The sequence below is a fragment of the Cydia strobilella genome, chromosome 2 (genome assembly GCF_947568885.1).
Source record: "Cydia strobilella chromosome 2, ilCydStro3.1, whole genome shotgun sequence".
Lineage (NCBI taxonomy): Eukaryota > Metazoa > Arthropoda > Insecta > Lepidoptera > Tortricidae > Cydia > Cydia strobilella.
In genome coordinates, this window is record NC_086042.1 from 22285663 (window position 1) to 22312807 (window position 27145).

The window sequence follows — 27145 nt, forward strand, 5'->3', positions numbered from 1 at the left end:
CAAGGGTACCAGGGTAGACCCTGCTAGTAATACATAGAAGTTTTAGGGGTTAGTCACGTCTTTAGAACATTTAATCGTTAACATAATAATACCACAATATACTTAAGTTACAAAATAGAGCCATTATTTATTTATTATAAGATCCTTTTTTAAGGTTGCTTCATAGAGTTTACCCCTTAAATGTTTTGTAAATGTTCTGCAAGGCAGTGGTCACATACGGACCACAAACTTTTAGAGCTAATATTTTACTTTAAACAATAACTGTAATAATCGCAATCACCACATTCTTTTTTTTATGAACCTGACTTGGGCTCTATTGCACTAGGGCAATTAGAGCGGTAGGACTGTGTGGGGGGATGGTAGCCTGGGGAAAATCCAGGACCCTTCCGCATCACACGAGACGGTTTTGCTACGCTGGAATACTCCTAAAGAGTTTTGGCTCCAGCGCAGATCACCACATTATCGGATTTTGCGCTGGAGGGTACATATTTTTATGGAAATAAACCCACGCAGGTGAAGAGCTGTGATGTCTTTACGACCTATATGAATTCTATTTTTTAATTGATACTGTTATTTGTCGTCAGGTTTGGGAAACGCTCCGATTCCTACACGAACTGGGCCAAGGATCTTGAAGTAAGTATTTTCTTTTCATTATTAAAAATAACGAATAGTGGTTGAGGGCTGAAATAATAGTCATTATATTATAATACTCGTAAAACAATATACGAGACTATAAATTGTGTATTGTTATAATTAAATTAAAATTCAAAAATTAAATCTATGTTTATAATATGTGCAAGTACTGTACTCCTGTGAATGATTGTGCCTTTGGACAATATTGCATGGTATAGAAAACAAAATTGGCAAACCGTTTTTCGCCCCATAACATTGCTCGTGTCCGATTGAACATTAATTGCATGAAAAAAATACGCAAGTAAGTATAACGGGTGAGCACTCAACTGGTTGACTAGCATGTTATTATTACGGGGATTAGCAAAGCAATATTTTTGTTTTAATTATTATGGATTTCTGCAAAGTACTTAGATTGTATTAATTATTTAAAACTTGTACTAATATTATAAATGCGAAAGTCTGTCTGTCTGTCTGTCTGTCTGTGTGTTGCCTCTTCACGCTTAAACCGCTGAACCGATTGAGTTGAAATTTGACATAGAGATAGTTCGAGTCCCGGGGAAGGACATAGGGTAGTAATTATTCCAGAAATCGCCCTTTAGGGGGGTGAAAAGGGGGGTGGAAATTTGTATGGGGAATCGATAGCACTAAACCGATTTACATGAAATTGGGTATGGAGGTAGTTTGAGTCCCGGAGACCCCAAAAATTTCTCACCTCTTCTCCTATCTTCTCTTCTCTTCTCTTCTCTTCTCTTCTCTTCTCTTCTCTTCTCTTCTCTTCTCTTCTCTTCTCTTCTCTTCTCTTCTCTTCTCTTCTCTTCTCTTCTCTTCTCTTCTCTTCTCTTCTCTTATCCTGCCCTATCCTATCTTATCTTACCTTATCTTATATATAATATGCTCAAATTGAATAATTGCTATGAAAATTTTTTCAGGCGCTATACTTTAAGTGCCGTTACAAAGTCCACGCAGACGAAGTCGCGGGCAAAAGCTAGTATAATATAAATTCGGGGTTGTTTAATATAAAATGTATAACTATGGAAGCCGAAGTTAGCCGTAAGGAAGTAGAAATGTACATGCAATCTTATTAAGTTTGGACTTGTGAGCTAAAATAAAAATCGTGAACAAAAATTAATTTTAAGTCATCCGTACGGGCATCAGCGGACATTCCCGACGCACTGCAGCAGTGCCGAGGCAGACCCACCAGCATCCTAAACGCATTATTGCACGATGCACGCGCATGGCATTGTATAATCGCTGCGTGAAGCTGGTCCATTTATTTATTTAGTTTTTTTTCTAAGTAATTAAGTACAGCAAGAAATTTGAAATTCTTATATTATAATAATTACGTTTTTTATAATTTCAATATTTAATTACTTAGAAGCGAATGCTTAGGCTGTTTATAAAGGCGTTTCAGGGCGAAATCACTGAATGAGTATGAGTATAATAATTTCGCCCTGAAATGCCTTCATGATGAGTGAGGATGAGTATGACTTTAATTTTAATGTAAATAATTAACTCTATAGCTCACTCTAATCTTACCGTGCGATGAAAACTCCGATGCCTGCGCATAATATAAGGCCTGTGCCGAAAAAAAAAAACTGTAAATTTCAAACGACTGCATTTTTATTTCTAAGCAAGATGACGGCTTTCTTACCGCAGTTAAGTCCTATTTCGAGTATTAAATTATATATTCCAATATAAATAATTCTGGTTTTACGCCATGCGATGTTACACCGACGAATAGAAGAGATCACTGAAATTTGATATTTTCAACATTCAAATGGCAACAAAATTTTCAACATCCATGCTTCCATCCATGCTTGCTTTCGATACACTTAAAATTACCTCGAAGTTTCGTGCATTTCATAATAAATAACTAATTTAGTACGTTGTCACTTGAACAGAGGTCTCGAAGCCGAGCGGCAGACCTCTAGGAACAAGTGACCCTAGAGGCTCATCAGAAATATTGTTAATAGAATTTGCGCCCGCCCCCGCATGCCCGTAATATTAATCGTGAAAAATTGGTGTACATATGCGGCTAAAATGAACGAACGAACTATAAACAAACATAGTAGGTATATTAGGTAGATTCGTACAAAAGTTCGGAGTATTCATCATCATCATCATCCAAGTCGAAAATCATACAATTTCCTTAGTACAAAAAGTCGTATTTTGTAATAGACGATGAGCAAAGTAAGACCACCATACGTCCTGCAGTGCCGTTCTTTCGACTATTGATGGGCTCAAATCGAAAGTGTATTAAAAGAGAAGGATAAAACAGCCAAAAAACTTTAAAAGGTGTTGCGATGGTGCAGGCAAATATGAAAAACAGTTGTCACTGAATGCGCTAGGAAAAAGCTGCCTATCACTCCTACAGAAAATTTAATAATAAAAAAAAACTGATAATTATTTAAATTAAAAATAGCTTTATATTCTAGTAATCCTAAAATCCAAAAATCCTTATCAATTGCATTAGTTTTTTTTTTCATTTGAAGTTTGCAGTTTTTTTTTCGGTACACCGCTTATGTAGTTATGACATGTATAATATTATATGTATAGCGACCGACAGCGTTTTACATATATCCCTGTACCTAATAGCTAAGGAATTTAATGAACTCGTGTAATAATTCTACAGGGGGTTGATTTAATCACATTAAAATCAAACAAGTCAAAACTAAAGTTAAGTAACTCAATTAAAAAGTTAAATTGCGAATATTATGGGAACATATTGTACGTGGATGTTTTTATATAGGCACCTGCTTTTGGTAGATATTCATATTTTTACCCGTCGTAATGTAGATTTGGAGACGGTATACGTATTCAGGATTAACGGCTTTTTGTTTGTTTGTGTGCAACTAAGAAAAAAAACTATTATTAACGTTTACTAACCATTCATCTAATTATATATAAATTATAAACTGAATTGATGTCATATTTGATGAAAAATAATCCGATCTCGGCCTCTGCAGGGCTTGGTTACTTTTTTAATTAATATATGCTCCCATTAAGCTAATTTTACGGTTTATCACGTATTTTAGTCACTCACGCGACATGTTTCGGAGAGCCTAGGTCTCCATTATTACGCACTAACACTGCATGAGTAGCGGTTACGATAGCCGTGCGGCGCGCTTAATTTTACTTACTTATACTCTTTGACGTCAACGAATCCCGTCCCGATACCAAAAAAAAATACCACTTCGTGATAGAACTTCAATTTTTAGGTACCTCAAAAGGAAAAAAACGGAACCCTTATAGGATCACTAGTGCGTCTGTCTGTCTGTCTGTCCGTCTGTCACAGCCCATTTTCTCCAAAACTGCTTGACCAATTAAGTTAAATTTGGTACACATAATTATGTAAATTTGTGACCCAAAGACATGTAACGTAAACAAATGAATTTTGAACACTTTTGGGGGAAATGAGAAAATCAAAAAATAAAGTTTTTCAAACTATATCGTGTTACATGTCAAATGAAAGAGATTATTTTGAGAATCTGAAATATGTATATTGTTTTTGCAATTTTAAAACAAATAGTTTAAGAGATATTTAAGATAATAATTACCATTCCCATTATCTCCGAAACTACTGTCTAAAATTTTGAAAAAATACAAAATATTTCTTTACCTATAGATGACAGAAAAATCTATTAGAAATGTGCAGTCAAACGTGAGTCGGGACTTAATTACTTAGTTTTTGATCCGACCACTTTGCGACCCCGATTTTTTTGTATGCGAAACATCCACATATTACACAATACATATAAATATGTATATATAAAAAATTGTATAGTATCTCAACTTGGGAAGCTCATAAGTCAAAAATAGTTAAGTTTTATGACAAAAATGTATATAATATATCTTTTTTTGTAAGAAATTTTGTCTTCTTTAGTTTGTACATACTATTACACTTTTCGATATTAATGACAGTTCCAAGAAATATGAAAAAGTTAACTTTTACCCCCCTTCACCCAACCACACTCCCCGCCGACCGAAGTTCGAATGTTTATTATCAACGTATAAGTAGGTACGATAATTTACTGAAATCTAAAAAAAAACTTATGACGGCATTTTTTTAAATTATTTAACAAAATTATATTAAAAATAACAACAACTGCAGGTTTTACTAAGCCGTTTCATTTTAAATGACACACAATAATTACAACCACTAAGTCGGTTTATATCTCCACTATAACACAAATCGACATGTGCAACAAGAATTTAATCTACCTGTCCATTTGGGTAGATACGGGTAAATACCGGGTAGATGGGTATTTACCTGGGTGGGTAAATTGGGTAATACTCACGACCCGTACCTAGTTCCAAGTTATCCTTCTTCCACTTTATGACTTTAAAATGGCATTTCAATTGAAGTTTTCATACTCAAGTATTCCATTAAATTCCATCATCTTTTATTCACGACTTATGTACAGAAAGAGCGATATGAAGCGGTGATATTATGCCAATATCGCTATGCAGTGGCGTTTGACGTATCCAGGGATTTACCCACGTCAGTTTATACGTTTAGTGTGAGAAGTTATGTATGTTATGAGTATTTGACTATTCGTAGTTTGAATTTGTAGAAATTATTTAGTAACAAAAGAGGCAAACAAATTATTTTGTCCCTTTTCCTTTTCGAAATTTTATTTAGGTGCCAAAATAATAAAGGTTTTACGGAGGTATTTCGTACTTCGTACCTAATGATTAGTAATTTATGTGTTCGCAGTTAGATCGTCACAACTCAAAGCTCGGGATCCTGAATGTCAATTTAGATTTATTACGTGTTTTGCCAAATGCAATACGATTAAATAAAACGACCAACAAAAAGAAATAGTGGGAATTGTAGGTAAAAAGTTACTTAATAATAGAAAACTGGTAACAAGACAATGATAATACATATATGTGTGATGATGATAATTATATTTTAGAACTGTTTGAACCAATGGTTGACTGGTAGAGAATGCCTTTTGGCATTAAGTCCGCCATTTGTATATATTTATTTGTTTGTGCAATAAAGTTTAAATATATAAATACATACATAATATTATTATGTTGTTCCAGAAGCCAGACATACCCGCCTGGCTGCAATACGCCAGAAGGAGATGAGGAGAGCAACCGAATCCGGGTCCTTCGCTAGAGCCGTTTCTGCATACTACTAATACCACTTAATGAACAATTGTTGTACCACAATCAATTACTTATTATCTGTCTCCTATTATCATTCCTGTATACCTACCAAGTATTTAAATGCATACAATTTTCCATAGTTCCTTTCCCTCTTTCACTTTAATTATTATTATTTATAATGGTAGATTTAACACAGTAGTAAATGTTGGATGTAGATAAATACCCATTCGTTTCACCCATACCGATTTCATTCTTAAATATGTATGTAATTTAAGATTAATTAAAAGTATTTGAGACATATGAAAATTGAGCCTGGAGGTAACAGGACTATCAATGTAACGTTATGGAATAAAAGCAATTAAGAAAACGTAATAGTTAATTGTTAGTTTTATTTTAATTCATCAAAGATAAGTATTTACTTTATGACCGTAAACAAAAATAAAAATGCGTCCAGCAATACAATACTGACCTACATTTTCTTTTCTGCACCTTACCTAAATCACTAATCCATGAAGTATAATAGAGAAAGTGTAAGCTGTTGTTCCTCCATTACCTCGAGAGATCCTAAACTACAGAACGGAGCAACTCTAACCCAGACCCAATTTCCGGTAATTCTACCTAACAATCTGAAGGGCGCCCCAAAGGGGAATTATAATAAACTACAATTTACGGAGTCATGATAATATTATTATCTTCTTAACTTTGTTTCTTGTCTTAGTCCCTTTCTGTTAATCAAAATTACGATTCATTATTTAAGTTTACCTATGTTTATATACGTCATAAATTTGGAAATATTTCCATTAAGAATAAAAAATGTTAATTATGAAAAATTAGAAACATACCTACACAGTACACTTACACAATCAGGTAAAATTTAAACAGGTTGTCCCCTACAACCAATAAGACTTCGAACACTAATTTTATTGACCGAAGCGTAGCGAAGGTCTACGGTTTGACTCGGGCGTTTTGCTTTTGTATGTCCGGATGTTCTCCTCTACAGGTCGCAATTCTCAACCGATTCTCGTGAAATTTTGTGACCAAATTTTATGATTAAATAGATTTTTTTTGTCGATCCGGTTTTTGGAAATTGTTCAAAATGGCCGAGTCGTGATAGCTGGCGCCTAAACAAATAGTCGTATCGATATCATAATAGTATTTTCTTTTTGAAACATGTTTACAGTTTAAATATCGAAAAATGCAAATAATTTGTATCACTGGTTTTGGCGGTATTTAGATATTTAGTTTTTACTCGAGAATAAGTAGCCGAATTTCGTCAGCTTATCTAAGAACTATCATGGCGGGTTTTGCAAACATTCGCTTTTTTTGTTTGCAACGGGTGGTCCCTGGTTCGATCCCCAGTGATTGTATGCTGCTACATAACTTTTTGTATTTTTTTTACACTTAAATTTCGTATTGTTTTTAATATTTTTTATTTTTCTGTTTTGAAAAAATGAAAAAAAAAAAAAAACATTTTAATTGATCAAGCGCGGGCTGCGTATTCGATTAATTTTTACTTAACTAGCTTTTATTTAACTAGCCCTAAAAATATGTTTTATTGTTATTTTAATTTTCTAGTGTTCTAAACGGCGGAGCCATACATTTATTCAGCTTTAAGTGGTTCTCCTTATGTGAATTTCATACAATATTAATTACAGTTTTTCTCTTAATATGTGCGTAGAATTTTTTCACGATTAACTTAGGTAGTATATTAGGTATAGATTCGTTTGTCTAAGCGGGTTCATGGAGCCAATTATTCAATAATATTATTGAATAATGCGTTAAAAAATTGAGAAATTTTTGCTCAAGGCCTGTTTGTGTGAGTGACCTTTACACTATCCATGTCAAACAAGATGGTGAAGTTAAGTTTAATAATAACTAACAAAGATGTCAGATGTCACTTTAACACAGGTGACCTAACTAAGTAGTGCCTAATTTGCTCGATAGGTAGTGACATCGTGAGATTCGTGAGGTAGAAATAGAAACGGGCCCAAAGGGTAAAAACGGGACCCTCTATTACTAAGATTCCTCTGCCCGTCTGTCTGTCACCAGGCTGTATCTCATGAACCGTGATAGCTAGAAAGTTGAAATTTTCATAGATGATGTATTTCTGTTGCCGATATAACAAAAAATACTAAAAAGTACGGAACCCTCGGTGGGCGAGCGCTTGATTGCGTGTGGCTCCCTTCATTATATCTCCACTACTAAGCATTTCAATACTTTTAGAAATTCAAAAATCAGCCAGGTATACGGGCTGGTTTGGGTCAGTGAAGGCAGCTACCAGATCCCGTGCTGCTACGCGAAAATGGTCTTAGAAGACCTTCCCTCAATTTCAAATGGGGTTGGCCGGTCGAAGTGTTTAGTAGATGGCGCCAGCATAGCTTGCCCTGTCAATCCCTAGATTTGCGTCAAATTTTTGTTTTTTTAATGCCCTGGATGCCAGCCTTTTAAGCCAAATTTCATAGAAAAAGGGGCAAGCTATATGACGCCATCTCTGCAAACCTTTGACAGTTGCCAACCCCATTAATGAAGATAATTTTACAGATTTTGAAAAAAACATAGGTACCTACCTACAAGATGCGAAAGTTCATATTTGACAAACTTTTTTTTGACTTGAAACGTAAGGTGAACGTGACACATCCATCTTAAGCGATGCTCGCGAGGTCTACAGCTCATAGATCCACTAGTTTAGAGTGTATTATCATTCGTTACAAAAAAGAGTTTATACGAATAAATATCGATCCTAGACTGAAAATAGAATTTGCTAAACTGGTATATACCTACTCACCAATACGTATCTAACCGTAAGCAAACATCAATATCAAACCAATAACACATTCAAAAAATATAAATGCCTCGCGTCACTGTTGCTAAATTTGTCTACAGATCATGAATCTTGATTCAGATCAGGGATCAAAAACAAAACATTAATCGACGGTCGGGCGGTCAACGCCGTCAATGACTCCGTTTGATGCGATCTGTCCAATCACAATTTACGTAACATCAAACATTTATTCAGCAAATAGGCCACAGGGGCACTTTTACATGTCAATTTTTACAAACAATAAAATTAACCCAAAATTACAAAAAAAATTACATAAATATAAATGTCAAATTACACAAAAAAACTAATAAAAAATATACAAACAACAGAAGTACTAAAATTGTTTAGAGATGTGTCAGAGATTAAATGTAAATAATAATAAAATAGTTCATCAAATTATCCAGAGATGTAAAGGGTCTCCAAGACTTGAATTGTTATATAATTAATAAAAAGACAAGATATTAAATCAGACAAACAGACAAGAACCGAATGAAGTGCCTTACGTTAATGCCACTCAAAAGTAAAGTTACATAGGTAAAATGCAGCCCGTGTAAACTTAAACAGACCGGTATACACAAACAGCACCCGTTCACGAGTATGACGCGTATCTCAGCCATCGTTTCCCTCAACCTTCATTCGGGAATGTGGCGACCCGATCAACGACGCCACCGTAAGCAAAGACTTTTAAGCGAGCATGACATGTTCAAGCTGCCGGGCTGTATTAATATATATAATATAATACATATAATAAAGCGGAAGAGGGTCGAAAGTCTGTACATGGAAGATATTCGAAAAAAAAATTGGCTGGGGATACTTAGAATCAATAACAGAACGTTCCAACAGTTTTTAGAATTTTTGTCTGTTTGTTTATCTGTTTGTCTGTTTATTTGACCGCGCATCAAATGAAAACGGCTGAATGCATTTTGATGCAAACTTTACTAATCTGGCTGAAAAAATTTGAGAAATTTTAAGTTTTAGTTAAAAAAGGGATGAAAGTTTGAATGGGGTTCAAGATTTATTATAACCTAGCAATTTGAAACTTCGTAAAAAGATATACTAGTGGCTCTATGAGCTGTAGACCTCGCGAGCATCGCTTAAGATGGATGTGTCACGTTCACCTTACGTTTCACGTCAAAAAAAAGTTTGTCAAATATGAACTTTCGCATCTTGTAGGTACCTATGTTTTTTCCAAAATCTGTAAAATTATTTTCATTAATGGGGTTGGCAACTGTCAAAGGTTTGCAGAGATGGCGCCATCATAGCTTGCCCCTTTTTCTATGAAATTTGGCTTAAAAGGCTGGCATCCAGGGCATTTAAAAAAACAAAAATTTGACGCAAATCTAGGGATTGACAGGGCAAGCTATGCTGGCGCCATCTACTAAACACTTCGACCGGCCAACCCCATTTGAAATTGAGGGAAGGTATTCTAAGACCATTTTCGCGTAGCAGCACGGGATCTGGTAGCTGCCTTCACTGACCCAAACCAGCCCGTATACCTGGCTGATTTTTGAATTTCTAAAAGTATTGAAATGCTTAGTAGTGGAGATATAATGAAGGGAGCCACACGCAATCAAGCGCTCGCCCACCGAGGGTTCCGTACTTTTTAGTATTTTTTACGGGCAGAGGAATCTTAGTAATAGAGGGTCCTGTTTTTACTCTTTGGGCTCGTTTCTATTTCTACCTCACGAATCTCACGATGTCACTACCTATCGAGCAAATTAGGCACTACTTAGTTAGGTCACCTGTGTTAAAGTGACATCTGACATCTTTGTTAGTTATTATTAAACTTAACTTCACCATCTTATTTGACATGGATAGTGTAAAGGTCACTCACACAAACAGGCCTTGAGCAAAAATTTCTTAATTTTGTAACGCATTATTCAATAATATTATTGAATAATTGGCTCCATGAACCCGCTTAGACAAACGAATCTATACCTAATATACTACCTAAGTTAATCGTGAAAAAATTCTACGCACATATTAAGAGAAAAACTGTAATTAATATTGTATGAAATTCACATAAGGACCACTTAAAGCTGAATAAATGTATGGCTCCGCCGTTTAGAACACTAGAAAATTAAAATAACAATAAAACATATTTTTAGGGCTAGTTAAATAAAAGCTAGTTAAGTAAAAAATCAACGAATACGCAGCCCGCGCTTGATCAATTAAAATAAGTTTTTTTTTTGTTTTCATTTTTTCAAAACAAAAAATAAAAAATATTTAAAAACAATACGAAATTTAAGTGTAAAAAAATACAAAAAGTTATGTAGCAGCATACAATCACTGGGGATCGAACCAGGGACCACACGTTGTAAACAAAAAAAAGCGAATGTTTGCAAAACCCGCCATGATAGTTCTTAGATAAGCTGACGAAATTCGGCTACTCATTCTCGAGTAAAAACTAAATATCTAAATACCGCCAAAACCAGTGATACAAATTATTTGCATTTTTCGATATTTAAACTGTAAACATGTCTCAAAAAAAATACTATTATGATATCGATACGACTATTTGTTAAGGCGCGAGCTATCACGACTCGGCCATTTTGAACAATTTCCAAAAACCGGATCGACAAAGAAAAATCTATTTAATCATAATATTTGGTCACAAAATTTCACGAGAATCGGTTGAGAATTGCGACCTGTAGAGGAGAACATCCGGACATACAAAAGCAAAACGCCCGAGTCAAACCGTAGACCTTCGCTACGCTTCGGTCAATTATTGAAGTACAAGAAAACTAATTTCAGCCTTTTTGAGAATTCATCCTCTAAGGAGGTGAAAAAGAGGTTGAAAGTTTGTATGGAGATCAAATTTTTTTTCGAGTGCGTTACTTGAAACTTTGTATATGGGCATATTATTACAGGAAAAGTGATTTCAGCGTTATCAAGAATTCGTCCCCTAACGGGGTTAAAAGGGGGTTGAAAGTTTGAATCCATTACAAATGCTTTGAAACTTCTTAGAAAGGTATAATAGACGATTACAAAAAAAGTAATTTCGACGTTTTTGGAAATTTAACGCCTCAGGGGGTTGAAAAGGGAATGAAAGTTTGTCCTGGGGTGCAAATTTTATTTTAAGCTAGGAACTTGAAACTTTGCAAAAAGGTATTATATTAAAAAGCAAGAAAATTACATTCAGCGTTTTTAAAAATTCATCCCCCAAGGTGGTGAAAAAGGGATTAAAAACTTTATCTTGATAACTATATCATTTAAGCTACTAGGCCAAGTTAGGTATCGTTTTTCTATAAATCGGGTATGCCGAATTCATTTATGATGTCAAAATGACACCATTCCGTAGTGAAAACACAAAAAGTGAGAGACTCAGTGGAGCTCTAGCCAGGCAGGTCGCTTCGCTTTCGGCTGAAACGGCAAGCCAGCGCGAGTCTCGATTGTGATCCCAAAGACATCGTACGCAATACATATGTAGGCGCAGATCCTGAAGGAGAGTGGCGCCGGAGAAGCCGTGTTCATCCCGCGCATCCCCCTCATCCCGAGCAACTTCCCGTTCCGCTTCAAGCGCCTATAGGTCCCCGTGAGCGTCTGCTTCGCCATGACCAACAACAAGTCGTAGGGGCAGACGCTGCGCGCCGCCGGCGTCATGCTTAGACTGATTTGACTGGAGGAGCGATTTGGATGATATTTGCCATGGACATGATTTGGATAGGTGCAGTCAAGGACGTAAAAATACAAAAATGGTACTGTATCGTTCGATATACACCTACGACTATGTCGTTTAAAATTACGTCAAAAATTTGAATAAGGGCAAAAAAATATTTATTTTGGAGTGTAGTTTTATTTTTAATTGTAAAATATTTTACCTGGACTACAGTCCTCTAGCGTATCCATCTGTCAACTTTACTAAAAATTCCGCCTCCAGGGGAGAGGGAGATAAATTAGGGGTGAATTAGCCGCTTACTGACACAGACCGAATTCCACGGAGGCGAAGCCGCGGGCACAGCTAGTATAAAGTAAATTAATTCAGTGAGATACAACATTTGTGCTCGTATGTTACATTAAAGACGGCATAGCGCCACATAATCACAACATAATTATAAATAACTTAATAACTACTTATAAATAACTAAGTTACAAATTTAAATTGACATAGAGATGTAAAGGTCTGGGGAGGCTTACCTTTAAAATGGACCAAAGCATCAAAACTGCTACACTTGTTATCTGACCTAGAAGCCAAAGGAAGATTTGCTTCGCGCTCGTAACGCCCAGAAAATAACTTCCGTACTCCTTTAGTCTTTACAGAAACTTTGTGGATTCTACGTAATTTTTATAACCTATCTAAAGTGAAAAATCTGCTTTTGAGCAGGGCTGAGGTATAATGTCCAAGACAAACGCGCTTGTAAAATTGCTTAATTAAAACCTGACTTAGACAATTAAACTTTGTGTAGGTAAACAAACAACCGTTTTTTTTACTATTGATCTTTTAAAGAAACGGTTGTTTATTTACCTGCATAAATATAATAAATTGTTATTAGTTCTAAGTATTTTTGGTAAATAACAAATAAATACTCGTGAAGATGTTTAAATGGTTAAAATTAGTTCTGCCACCTAACTAGTGTAAAGTAGAAAAGGGGAATTGGGGCAGCTTGACACGATTGTTTTTGGGGTTCCGTACCTCAAAAGGAACAAATGGAGCCCCTATACCTAGGATCACTCGTGCGTCTGTCTGTCTGACGGCTGTCCGTCTGTCACAGCCTATTTTCTCCGAAACTATTGGACCAATTAAGTTGAAATTTGAAACACATATGGAAATTTGTAACCCAAAGACGGACATGTAACGTAAACAAATTAATTTTAAATATGGGGGCCACTTTTGGGGGTAAATGAGAAAATTAAAAAAAAGTTTTTTAAACTATATCGTGTTACATATATTATCAAATGTCTTTCATTCATGTGAGAATCTGAAATATATTTTTTTGTAATTTAAAAAATAAATAATTTAGAAGTTATTTAATAAAATAGCCAAAAAATTACAATCCCGGCCCCCTTTATCTCCGAAACTACTGGGTCAAAAATTTTGAAAAAAAAAATACACAAAATAGTTCTCACGCACACACACACACACACACACACACACACACACACACACACACACACACACACACACACACACACACACACACACACACACACACACACACACACACACACAAACCTATTAGAAATGTGCAGTCAAGCGTGAGTCGGACTTAGTTATTTAGTTTTTGATCTGACCCCTACGGATTTTTTTAAAACATTTCACTCACGTATATATTGTTAAAAATTGTGTAATGTGCGGAACCCTTGGAACGCGAGTCCGACTCGCACTAGGCCGGTTTTTTTTTCGTCGGTAAAATGACACAAAAATAGACCAATGTAGCTCAAACAAAAACAATTTTAGGAGATCGAGCATTTCACAGCTGCCCATTCAAACGACACGTTTATTGTTTTTCTCCAACATGCTATGTAATATTGATATTACGTTCTTTATATTAGGCTGGGAAGTATCACGTTTCAGGCGCGGCTAGACGAGAGGACTGTAATGAAATTTCATACAAAGTTGCAGGCCTAGGCCGGGAAGTGGCTTTTTTTAATTTCTATTTCACATATAATTGTGGCACAGCATCATGGCATTAAGCCATTTAAAAAAAACTATAAGCAATATTTGCTTTTTGGTTCGTTTATGACATTCTGCCAATACGCCTATTAGAAAAAAACTTTTTTAACCTGACTTGGGCTCTATGGCATTAGAGCGGTAGGACTGTGTGGGGGGGATGGTAGCCGGGTTTGAGAAAAGCACTATACATACATCGGCGTGAATACGGGTTGTCGGCCTCATAACTACGCGGCCTCACTACGTTCGGCCGTATATTCTATTCGGCCGGCAGCCCCTTCCTTCCCGGCCTCTGTAGTAATGTACTATTTCTCAAACATGCAATGAAATAACAGCAACAACACACAGCAGTAACAGCATATCATAACAGTTATGTTCTTCATATTACGGCTGGGAAGTGTCAAGTCTCAGGCGCGGCTAGACGAGAGGTCTGTAATGAAATTTCATACAAAGCCGGGAAGTGGCTCTTTTTTAATTTCCAATTTACATATATTTGTGACACAGCATCATGGCATTCAGCCATTAAAAAAAACTATTGCTTCTTGGTTCGGAATGACATTCTGCCAATACGCCTATTAAAAAAAACAAACGATATTTGTCCTATCAGTCTCATTTGATACACATTTTTGTTTAATCATGGCTACGAACAGCAAAGGCGTACCATAATAAAATTAAGCAAAACATGTTGACTACTGTAGATGCTCTACAAATATAATAAAAAGATCTAAAAATACAATCGGCATGAATCGTTGATAAATCAAAGAAGTAAACTCCTAGATAGGTTCATCAGACTGGAAAACTCGTAAGAAGAGGAAATAAACCGAAACAAAATAGGTCAATTTTCTGTGTTCAACCGTTGGAATAAGCCTTTGTCATATTTCATTGTTTGTAAAGACATCAAATAAGATCAAGCAACTCTAAAACATAGAAAAGTAAGTGAAGTATACTTACGTACCTACATAGTGGAGTGTGCTGGTATTAAAATACAGCGTTGCGTGAACAAGAGATTTATTTTGGCAGGATTGGTCTTTAGGACCCAAGAATGGATTTAAGAATTTAGTTTAAATTTGGTATAGGGTTTACTGCCTTTTCGCCGAAAATTGCATTGCAGAATTTCACTTGGCAACCAACTTTTCGCCAAAGTTTCATTTGGCCGAATTTCATTTCCCAACTTTACATAATCCAACCTAACCTAACCCAACCTTGTACGTGATTTTCATTTGCCAACTATGGGGTTGCGAAATGAAATGGTTGCGAAATAAAAACTTGCTAAAATTTCATTTGGGAAATGAAACTGATGCCATAAGTTTGTTGGGAAGTGAAATTTGGCGAAAAATATTTTGGCTAAACGGCGGTAACCCTTGGTATAGAGATAGTTTGAGTCCCAGGGAAGAACATAGGATAGTTTTTATCCCAAAAATCATCCCTTAGGGGTGCGAAAAGGGAGGTGGAAATTTTTATGAGGAATCAATAACCAACCGCTGAACCGATTTAGATGAAATTTACGTCTACATCTTTGATTTAGTTGAAAATGATACTAAACTTGACTTAGAACCTAAACTTGAGCAATTATTAACCTTAAACGTCGCCTACGCTTAAACTCAGAACATCCGGACATACAAAAGCAAAATGCCCGAGTCAAACCGTAGACCTTCGCTACGCTTCGGTCAACTAAGACTCCGCTGTCCGTCTCTCCGTCTGTCTGTCATCAGGCTGTATCTCATGAACCGTGATAGCTAGACAGTTGAAATTTTTACAGATGATGTATTTCTGTTGCCGCTACAACAACAAATACTAAGAAGTACGGAGCCCTCGGTGGGCGAGTCCGACTCGCACTTGTCCGGTCTTTTTTAATCCATAACTTCCGCGGGAACAATAATATAGGCCTTTGTCCTTCATCAGTACACTTGCATGAAACAAGATTTTTTTTGAGCAAGTGTGATGAAAACAAATTATGTTATGTATGCATCCAACCCCGAAAGTTTTTAATGTTGTACTTTTTTCATTTGTCGTAGTTTATTGGTTTTCGCATGCTGTTTTGCAGAAGCGCGAAATTATTGAAACATACAGTAATAATGATTTTTCTTTCTCATGCTCTGAAAGAGGGTCATTGACTCATTGTTGTTCTAAAAGGTGTGCAGAAAATTATACGTGTCTGCACTAGAGCATTTAACATTCGAAGTACGATTTTGTTACACTGCGTTCGAGCGCCAAAATACCTCGGCAGAAATGAGTGCCTTTCATCCCTTGATTAACAATCTACTATATCACCACACCAGCTCGTAAAGATTTAATTGTTCAAAAACTGATGAGAAAGTTGCGTATTATCCACATATGTGGCAAAGTACTTAGTTTGATGTAATTTTTGAGTTGTTTCCTTATGTTGGCTCGTAGAATACAATACCTACAATACACTTCATTACGTACCTTACATAGTGTACAGTGTACAGAAACATAAACAAAGACAATTGGATGAAGGTAACAACAGGCAGTTCGATGAATTTGAATGAAAAATATTTAATAACTTCATTTGAATTTGATTTGGTTTGATTTTGTTTAGTGTTTTACAGTGCAGATGCTCGCGTTGGTGTGGTGAAAAATTAATGTTTCACTCGGCAGCAAAATTTGTTTAACGACACGAGTGGCCTTGAAACCCTCGCAACGTTCAAGATTCCACTTTTCGAACCATTGGCTACGCTAGTGGTTCAATTTTGGAATCTTTCGCCTGCTCGGGTATCAATATTAGCACGAGCGGTAAAACAACAACTTTGCCACCATGTAAAACAAATATCAATTTTTCCACTTGAATACGAAAACAATTAATTTTTTCACTTGAATACAAAAACGTCCTTATCCCACTTATACATAATAAATCCCACTCCCCTTTCACCCCGTTATCTTGTCCTGTCCCGAGACTGCGTACTAAATATTATCTAAATCGGTTCAGCAGGTTGAAGAGTGAAGAGGAAATAGACAGACAGACAGACAGAGTTATTTTCGCATTTATATTATAACACATACATATATGTACATAAATTTGATTTGGTCATTTAATTGACAGATAAGTGCTAGAGTAGAAAAATAAAACAAATGAATGACTTGGTGTAATAATTTTATTAATTACTATTTATTAATCTGTGTCAGTACATCAATAGTTATTTGTTTTACAAGGGGCAAAGTTGTTGTTTAACCGCTTGTGCTAATATTGATACCCGAGCAAGCGAAAGATTCCAAAATTGAACCACGAGCGTAGCGAGAGGTTCGAATAATGGAACCTTGAGCGTTGCTAGGGTTTCAAGGCACGAGGGTTAAACAAATTTTGCCACCGAGTGAAATTCAAAAATTTTCACCACACCAACACAAGGGCAATACTAACTGTAAAATATCAAACAAAATCAAAGCAAATCGATTCAAAATAAATGTTATTAAATATTTATCATTCAAAAATCGTCATTTAAAAGTCAATTCTACCAGCAAACATAAGAAAACAACTCAAAATTTGCCTCACATGTGAATAAAATGCAACTTTCTTATCAGTTTTTGAACAACCTAGAGAGCCTTTACCAGCTGGTGTGGTGAAAAGTATCTTAAAGAATATCTAGCTTATTTGGTAAGCACAAATATTAATTCATGTTTTCATTAAAACTATACAAACATACAAACATACTTGTTGAAATATTTTTACAAGTTTCAAATTGACGGGAATCCTTCGCTCAAGCACCTAGTGTTTTATACAACCATACATTTACACATAATTAAATAATAAAAAACAATTTTGAAATTAAAGTATTTAAAAAACATAAAAATTCACCAAATACAATTAAAATTCATTTAAAAACATGTCTTACAAGAATACAAGGGAAAAATAAATCTAAAAAACGTACAGGTATATACTTAACATAATAAATGTTTTAATCAATTTGTGACTTATGATAAAGCAGACTTAAAGGATATAGACATAAAGAATACTTAAAGGGTATGAATTAAGTTAGGAAGATAGTTATTGTTAACTAAACAGAAAGCTAACAAATATATGTATATTTATAAAGGGCTCAAAGCACACATCAAAATATTTAGGTAAAATCAGTCTCACTACAAAATGGAAATTGTAAGTAAACAACGGCAGCGGTAGCAATGGGCAATAAGTTTCTTTGGCGAAGTGACATATATTTTCACGTATTGATTCTCATATTGTAACTGTAGGTATTTAGTTAGCTTTCAGTAACTTCGTTAGTATTTTAATGTAATCGATCATTTTTATTGCGTTATTCAATTACAATTTCAAAGAAATACATTTAAGGTCTACGTGGCTAGGGTGAGAAACTACATTTTACATACAATAGATACAGAAGACGATAGATTAGACGGATGGAAATTCTGGGGCGTTAGCATTAATTACATTCTCTAGGACACTATTTTTTTATATTTATACTAAACGGTAAGTCTAAGAAAACTCATTGGAAATAAATCCTATTTCAGGTTAGAGTCACAATCATTTCTGTTTGGATTTTGATATTTACAAAGTATAATATCTACTTTAAGCACTAAGATTACAACCGGGTAAATATATCTATATAAATTCTAAAATTATCATATAGAACTGGAAAAAACGTCGATCTGTAGCCCTACGAGTCATTAGCGATCCTAGCTCTCTATTTATTTCAGCGTTTACTCTAGATAGGTAGTCCTGGAATACTACGAAGCAGCAGTTAATTTTAGTTTGGCAAGGCTAATATCTAAGACTACAGGAAACGAAATAAAAGCTTATCTAGGGCTTTGAGCAATGATTATAAACCATAGTATTCTCAGATTTAACTTAATTTTAAGTCACACAGCGCGCTTCTTAATGTTAAAATACCTTATTATTAATATTTACATTGACACACATTTACCTCCTAAAGTATATAAACAATGAGTGCAAAATACATCGTTCTTACAATCAACAATAAGATTGAGTGCGTCAGGAGATTCTGAGTGCGTATCGATCGGAACATTAAGTAGGTAGGTACCTATTATTAACAATTTTAATTCAGTACAGGGTTTCGATAAGCTAAATGGCATCAGTGTGTTACAAAAATATTACGCTGACATCTTTGTGCCTTACACAATATATAACAATAAAGTTTATAATGACCGATTGTCGTTTGACATATCTTGTTCATCTTTTGACTCATAGTGAGTAGAATTTAACACGCTTTGTGCAAGGGAATTAAGTCTGTTATGTACTTGTAACTTATCATCTAATTTGGAGAGTTCAGTGTCAGGTCCTTCTTTGAGGAGCTCCCACAGACTGTTTTTGTCCAAAATTTCAAAACCTCCCCGATTTTCTGGAGCAATGTCAGTTTTAGGTACTCCAGCTAAAGTTTTTGAAGTCTCTGATATTGGTGTAATTGGTATTTTATGGATTTCTTTATTGATCGATTTCAATGTCTTTGTGTAGTATTTATCTAGAGAAATATTTTTATTATTTTTGTTATTTATCTGACTGTTGTCTGCTGTGTCATTCTTTACACTATTTTCTGTCACATTGTGACTTGCTTTAATTGACGGCTTCTTTAATTGCGTTTTTGTTTTAGGTTTAACAGTTCGGTCGTGCATTGTTTTAATATTCTTGTTAGTTATTGCAGTTATCGTATGAGGTACCGATGTTTTAGTTAAAGCAGAAGCAGGTGATAATGTCACATTAGGCAAATACCCAAAAGACGGATGAATCGACTTGGATGGCGGCATATCTGGATTTATATATGATTTCTTTTTTGTAACAGCTTTTTTATCTAAAAAGTCATTATTATCATGGACTAACTTTTTGCTGACGTCGTCATTTGTGTTCAGATGTGTAATAGGTTTAATTGTTACTTTTGATGTATAAACCTGGGGTAGAGTGTCAGTAGTGCTTGCTACTGAGACACTAATATTAGAAGACTTTATTTTTGCAAAGAGTTTGTCTTGTTTGTCACCATAAGTTGCTTTTAGGGTACCTTTTCGCCTAGGAAGAGGTTTTTTTTTTATTTCTTCCTTTTTGTTAATTAATTTAGACATTGGCAGTTTTTGAACAATCAGTTCGCCATTTGTTTTTGGTGTAAGCGGTAATATATCATTTCTGATCATTTCATAATGTGATTTATTTATGTACATAGCTGTCGGTATTATAATAGGATTGTCTGCTTGTTTAATATTGTTATCGCGTAATTTAGTGTTTACAATATTTTGCGAAGTTGTCACATGTCCTAATAGAATTTCCTTTACAAATGTCAATTGAGTTTTGTCTTCTGATGTCGATAAACCCGTAGTAAGTCCATGTTCTGTTATAAGCTTCTGCGACCGTTCTGTGGAAACTTGTTGTTCAACTGTTGTTTGGTATTCGGTAGGCGTATGTTGTTCGGTAGTGGCTTCTTGTTCGGTAGTTGATTCCAGCTTAGTAGTTTCTTGTCCAATAGAAGTTGTTTTCATCGTAACAGGTCGTTGAGAAGAAGTTTGTTGTTGGGTTGTAGTCAAAGTCTTAGTTACAAGTACGGGTTCTTTCTCAATTTGTTTCTGGGCTGTTTTGTTATAATGAATAGCTTCATTAGTTCTTTTGAATTCATAGTCTCTACTACATATACGTCCACATTCACAAATATTATCGATATTAGCATTCGTTTTGAGGCTTGCTAGTTCTGTTTTATCAAACCAAGTAATGAAGTCGTCATCCGTTATTCCTCGTAGTAGTGGACTGCCAGGTCTAGCGTGGAAGAATGTTTCAACGGCGAGGTCAGGTCTAGTTGAGGGGTATATTTTAGCAAAGGCAGGGCGTAGACTGCTGATTATAAATTTCGATCTTGCTTCATAAGTCACACAAACTGGACAGGTCGAACTTATCTGGAATATTTGAACAAAAAATTAGATGATGTTAATGAATTGAATAAAATCTAACCCCCTTATTCATAAATCATTACGGGCCTGATTTTGTTAAAATGTGTTTTATTCCTTTCTTACAAATACATAAGTCAAAATGACAGATTCATATCTAATTTAGGCCAGTAACGCGTACAATAACGCTATATATAGGTAACTTACATTAGCAAAGACGAACCACACAGACTCTCCTCTTGATCCATAGTGCAAATCAGCAAAAGTTGCTCCATCGAGTACAACTGGGTTGACGGAATGTAGTTCATACCCAGAGAATAGAGACGCTTCGAGACGCAGAATGCCCGACCGTTCTTTACTTTTCCACCTAAAAATAGCAACAATGAGTTTATAAAACCACTTTAAATCTTAATGAATTTAATATTCAAACCCCGATCAGATTGGGGCAAAAATATGCTAGTGATTACTCAAATGTCGACTCAAGTGTTATCGATATGAGGCAATTTCTAAATCATAATAACAAATGTGACTACTTCTTGAATTAAACATTATTAATTAAGGCGTGATCTCCTTCATGACCTACTTACTTTCAAACCGTTTTAATTTATTCTTATCGAAACTATAAATGACCAACATTTGACATGGACTCGAGTCCAGTGACTACAAAACAAAACCAAAAAGTATTAAGTATTAAGTAGCATTTAAAGTGTTGTCAGTACAAAACTTTAAATACTTAAATATTATCGTCAAACTATAACTGCCCCCGGTAGACCGGAGCCGGGGTATGTTTATATTTCAAAAGTGTTACTTCGAATATTTACCGGAAACACGTCTTGACAATTATAGTTGGCAGATTTCCTTGTAGATCTTCTAAGCTACTTCTTTCTGGTCGGATCTCCTCAATGATAGCAGCCTGTATATTTAGCAAAGCGTTTTCTGGTTTCGGTGTATACGTAGAGTATGCTATGGTACCCTGCAATAAAGTTTTAGAATTATATTTTTGAGCTTGTAAGCATAAAACTACGTTGTCACGCTCATAAATAGGTATCTAACTATAAACACTCTCTCATGCGTGCTCATAATTATATCTTTATCAATTACTCCTGATGTCGAATGTACCATCGCCCACACTGTTAACTGACAGTTCGTAAACCTTATTACATAAGGCCCACCGATGGATAGTTAAAAGTGTTGCTGTTTGTACCTATACTGAGCTCTCATGTAAGGTAACGCAAGTTTTCAAGACAATCTTTTCAATAAGGATTAAGAGTCCCCGGCAAGCTCGGTTCTCCATACAAACGTAGTTACGCTCTCATTATAAAACGACTAGCTAAATTGATCTGAAACTTTGTGCTTACAATAAGATAAGGTATATCTAGGTCTGTAATTAGCTTATGTAGCTTTAGATACCATAGTAAAAAAAAACACCGAATTTAAGTTTTCATACAAAACTTGCTTTTGCTCTATTACGTTTGTTTTATAAACTGGAGCTATATAAACTAAATCATTAACCTAGATATACCTCATGTTATTGTATATGCAAAGTTTCGTTTCAATCCAACACGTAGTTTTAAAATGAGAACGAAACTCCGTTTGTAAGGGAAGGTGAAATTCAGCCGAGCTTGCCGGGGACTCTTAAGTATTAAATTTGGAGGTAAGCAATTTATTGGATAAGTATTATACAGCGTGAACTGACAACCTCCGCTTTTCATACTAAAAAAAACATAATCTTTTTATTAAGAATCCTAAGTATAAATTCAAACGAAATTTTCAAAACTTGGCTTCGCTTTTTTTTATTTCTTCCAAGGTAGGAAGGTAGTGGCGTACAGTGAGAGCTACAGACTGGACTAAATGGTAAGGGTAAATCACCTGGACTGTGGCACAGCCGGCACCGGTAGCATACACGAACACTTTAGTGGGCAGCCCCGGCAGCTGCAGCGGCCGCGGGATGGAGCGCGCGCGCAATTCCAGGGTGTCCGTCAGCTCCATTCCGGCTGTTGCCAGGGACACCGTCAGAGCGCGGTGCCTGTGACAAAAATAAAAATGTGTCCAGAACTCAATCAGTGAGTCACGCCGTGACGTGAGCTCCTTAGGGTCGGTTGCTCCAAACCGTCAGTCACCATTCATAACGTTAATTTGACTTTATTGCAATGATTTCAAAATTAAAGATAGGTTCATAAAATTTCGACCGAACATTCTCGTTTGGTGTGCCTGGGTGGAATACTACAACGAGATTGCTTGATGAGTTTGCATTACGCGCGCGATTGGTTTCAACTAGTTGACTGCACGATTGGTTCAAATTCGTGCGTGACACCCAAAGTGACACCACTGAACTGGCACCATTCTTAGTGCTCGTAAGGCCCATCTTTACGAAGTAATACTATATAAGTCGATGCTTCACTGTCTTAATGGGGATGCGTGCAGACGAAAAAAAAGAAAGATTTATTGCTGTGTAAAAGTATGCTTTATTGTATGTACCTATATATGTATGCTGTATTGCTCCAATATTACTACCTCTGTGATAGGGATTGGTAAAGGATTGTTGCGTACGACCTACCTGTAATGAGCTTCTGCAGCGTACTGCGTAGCCGCCTTAGTGGCGTGCTAGGCGAGACTGGGATGGCGCTGAAGTGTAGAAGCCCGGTATTTCAAGAACCACGCGACCGCCTCGCCCTATGCCTGCTATGTATTGCTCGAATGTTACGGCTTCTGTGATAGGGATTGACCTACCTGTCATGAGCTAGTGCAGCGTACTGCGCAGCGGCCTTAGTGGCCTGGTAAGCGAGGCTGGGATGGCGCTGCAGTGTAGAGGCCCTGTAGTACAGGAACCGCGCGGCCGCCTCGCCCTCGGCAAGGGCGCCGCGCGCGCACGCCGCTAGCAACACCCGGACGCCCGCTACGTATTGCTCCATTGTCACTGCCTCTGCAAATGTGAAGATCACAGTGTCACTTCTTAATTACATTCCAGACTATGTATAATATTTACTAGCTTAAAAAAAAGAATGAGACGAGTAGGGAGAAGATTAAGTGTTTTTGTAATTTTTTTGGATGTTAAATGTAAATTAGATTTTTTTACGGTATTGTAAACATTTTGCAGCCAAGGGCATAAGGTGTATTCGAGTAATTCCGAAATGAAAAAAACAATAAATCAGTGGCGCACTAAAACACTAAAAACGTATGTTCAATCCAAAATAAAAGTTTTCTTTTGTTTCCTGTGAAATTTTCTTAAAATTTCCAAAAACATTTACAACTTTTTGAAAACTTCCCGCAACTAGCACATCTGTAGTGCGGATCCGCATCCAACATGGACATATATATTATTTCGTAAAGATTGTCCTCACGAGCACTAAGAATAGGGCCAATACCTGGGTGTCAAAATAGCATTTAATATTGATATTAAATGCGATTTGGCACCCCTGCGCTCAGTTGTGTGGCGAATAGCGCAGTGGAAATGAGTCTCGTAATTTCCCAACACCCAAAAACATTCCCAATTTTTGAAAATGCCTAATTGTGTCAAAACTATTACAGAAAAATCAAATACACTTATGAGATTTCATATCATCGGTAAATCATTTAAGATTACATTAATTTCTTGCTTAAAACAAATTATAAGCGATTATTTTTGTTTCATTATAACGGTCGGTTGACCTAGCTCGGCAAGTCGGCGCACGTAAAACAAAGACCATATGTTGACATTCAGTAAAAATAAAGTTTATATGGTTATGAACTATGTTGTATGTAACTAAAAATTATGTATTTATCTAACACATTTTAACATAGACTTATATTAACCGGGATATAGACCGTGAGTACCTTTTGTATTATTTAAAAATCAATATAAGTCTAGTTGAAACTAACCGTGAATCATTCTAAAATTCTAATTACATTTTAATATGTTTTAACTCCCGCTTATTCCTACTTAATAATCTTAAGTGAAGTTAATAAACTAGTACGGTCACGTTGTCAATTGTCACTTCATCGTCGCCCTAAAGTAAGGCACTAAGGTCTCCCTCAAGCTATTTTTGTAGACACGTTTTTTGGAGGCGAGAGTGCAGTCTACTTTAATGTATGTCTCTGACCAAAATAATTGAATGTATCTGGGCATTTTTCAAATAAATTTTCTTTGCTATAACCATCGGCCATGTAGTTTACGCAGTATACAACAGATGGCGCTGTGTTTTGCTTAACGAGAATGTTCGGTCGGAATTATATGCATGGGCTTATCTTTACTTTGAAATCATTGGTATCCAATAAGAAATATGAAGACCGACTTAGATGAGTCATTAAACACTAGTCTGTGGAGATTTTATCAATTGAAATTAAATTTTAAAGATTCTTGTAAATTATTTTTGGTTTATGTACGTGCTGAAATAAAAATATATAGGTATGTAGACCACATAAACTATAAAACAATGATATGTTTTTTTTACCGTATGATGTTGTCTTGATACTTCTGGACGTTTCTTCCAAGAGCCAATCAGCAGCATCCTTCCTGGGCGCCGGCCAACCGAATTCGCCTTCTTCAGTGGTTGAAGCGTTCCTCAGAATCAACAAAGCCTCCGGAACAATTGGACTCCTGTAAAAAGATAAATTCAAAGACATTTTAGTACGTTAGTGGGAAAATATGTCTGTATAATTGTACAACCAATAAAAATCTGTAGATCGTCTAAAACATATGTTTCTGTAAAAATTACAATAGTAACCAATCCATACATAATAACATAGTTACCTTGCCAATACAAGTCCCAGTACCGATGCCGCCAGTGCAGCGGGAGATGTTAGATTGTAAAGATTCTTCTCTAAATATGTTTGCGCTCGTTTTGCGATTTCTGCATCCATCTAAAACGATAAATTCTACATTAAACGAGCACAGAAGAGTCCAGGTATCTACTCCAAGGCAGAAATTGCTTTGTAATTTAAATAACAATGGAAATGGAACCGAATATCATATTATTAGCTTTTCCACAAAATTAAAGATGTACTTAATGAATAATCCTTTCCCATCGTATTTTTACAGAAACGTACTAATGTGTCACAACAAGTGCTGAGATTGACTGAAGTAGCATAACAAATATTTACGATCGATTCCTAGAAAATACGATGGCAAAAGATTATTCACTACATCTGTACTTGTGTTAATCGTTAAACCATTTGACATTCCTTTCTAGTCATTCGATTTCGAACCGTAATTGTAATTGTACAGATACGATTTTATTTTTAAGTATAATGGTAAGCATGTTGCTACTATGAACTTAAGGTTTAATGTGGTTATTTCACTGGCGCTGCAATTGGATGCGGCGCTAGCGTGAAACCGATCTATGCATAGCTTTTAAATAAAAGGGGTCAAAACACTCAAAATTCCAAAAACGCAGTTCAGTCATTTTATCTAGGTACTTACCTGACTTTCAACTCCAACTTCCAGCAAAGCAACTAAGGTCTCTGCAGTAACTTCGACTCTTCTTTCCCATTCAATTTCTTCCTCCGTCATATTGCCATCTTTGTCATAATAGTAATACTCATTGACATCGACTTCTTTGGCTGTGCCATTTGTTTTGGTTATTTCTGCTGGATAATAATCTACTTCTTTATCTGCTGCCAAGGGTGTGAAAGAACCATCAGGATTCTGCCTGTTTTGAATCCATCTTTTAATAGACTGCAATAGATCTGGGTCGATTGGATAGTAAGATTGTATTTTTGTAAGGATTTCTAGGATCTTGATCGTTGACAAGTGACTGCTCATCCCTGGGTGCTCACTAAACGAATTGTCATTTTTGCGGAATGACAGAAGGATTTGGACCTGAAAAGATAATTTTATAGATCTATTTCGTTAGTTGACCTATTACGAAGATTTTTAATCTATTTTTTCGGAGTCATACTACTGAGTGGTTTATTACTGGAAATTGATATTAATCGGTTGTGATTTGCTTGAGTACGGCACTAGCTTAGCATCGCGTTCATAACCACGTCGCAAAAATGTTTCTTAACACATTTTTGATTGAATCCTTTATTTAATGGTGCCTTTTGTTTTATTGAATGTAATGCTTTCTACATATTAGTTAATCTGAAAATACGAGAAGGAAGAATAATCTGAAAATAAGAGAAATTTATAAACA

General features: G+C 35.7%; 2 protein-coding genes across 3 annotated transcripts in view; one reads left to right on the plus strand and one right to left on the minus strand.

Annotated features, from left to right (window-relative positions):
* The window catches only part of LOC134754331 (uncharacterized), a 41329-nt gene extending 35199 nt beyond the window's left edge, over window positions 1-6130 (plus strand). For both annotated transcript variants that reach the window (XM_063690602.1, XM_063690611.1), the window contains 2 exons: window positions 585-633; window positions 5686-6130. In XM_063690602.1, coding sequence (XP_063546672.1) covers window positions 585-633; window positions 5686-5730 — 94 coding nt within the window. In that variant the 3' untranslated portion in view covers window positions 5731-6130. The remainder of the gene's footprint in view (window positions 1-584; window positions 634-5685) is intronic.
* A 12025-nt stretch (window positions 6131-18155) lies between these two features.
* LOC134754424 (C3 and PZP-like alpha-2-macroglobulin domain-containing protein 8) overlaps window positions 18156-27145 on the minus strand; it is a 158882-nt gene continuing 149892 nt past the window's right edge. Inside the window, exons 18-25 of the mRNA XM_063690751.1 lie at window positions 26431-26829; window positions 25762-25871; window positions 25463-25608; window positions 23763-23955; window positions 22902-23058; window positions 21854-22005; window positions 21240-21399; window positions 18156-21041 (exon numbers count right to left, since the gene is read on the minus strand). Coding sequence (XP_063546821.1) covers window positions 19308-21041; window positions 21240-21399; window positions 21854-22005; window positions 22902-23058; window positions 23763-23955; window positions 25463-25608; window positions 25762-25871; window positions 26431-26829 — 3051 coding nt within the window. The 3' untranslated portion in view covers window positions 18156-19307. The remainder of the gene's footprint in view (window positions 21042-21239; window positions 21400-21853; window positions 22006-22901; window positions 23059-23762; window positions 23956-25462; window positions 25609-25761; window positions 25872-26430; window positions 26830-27145) is intronic.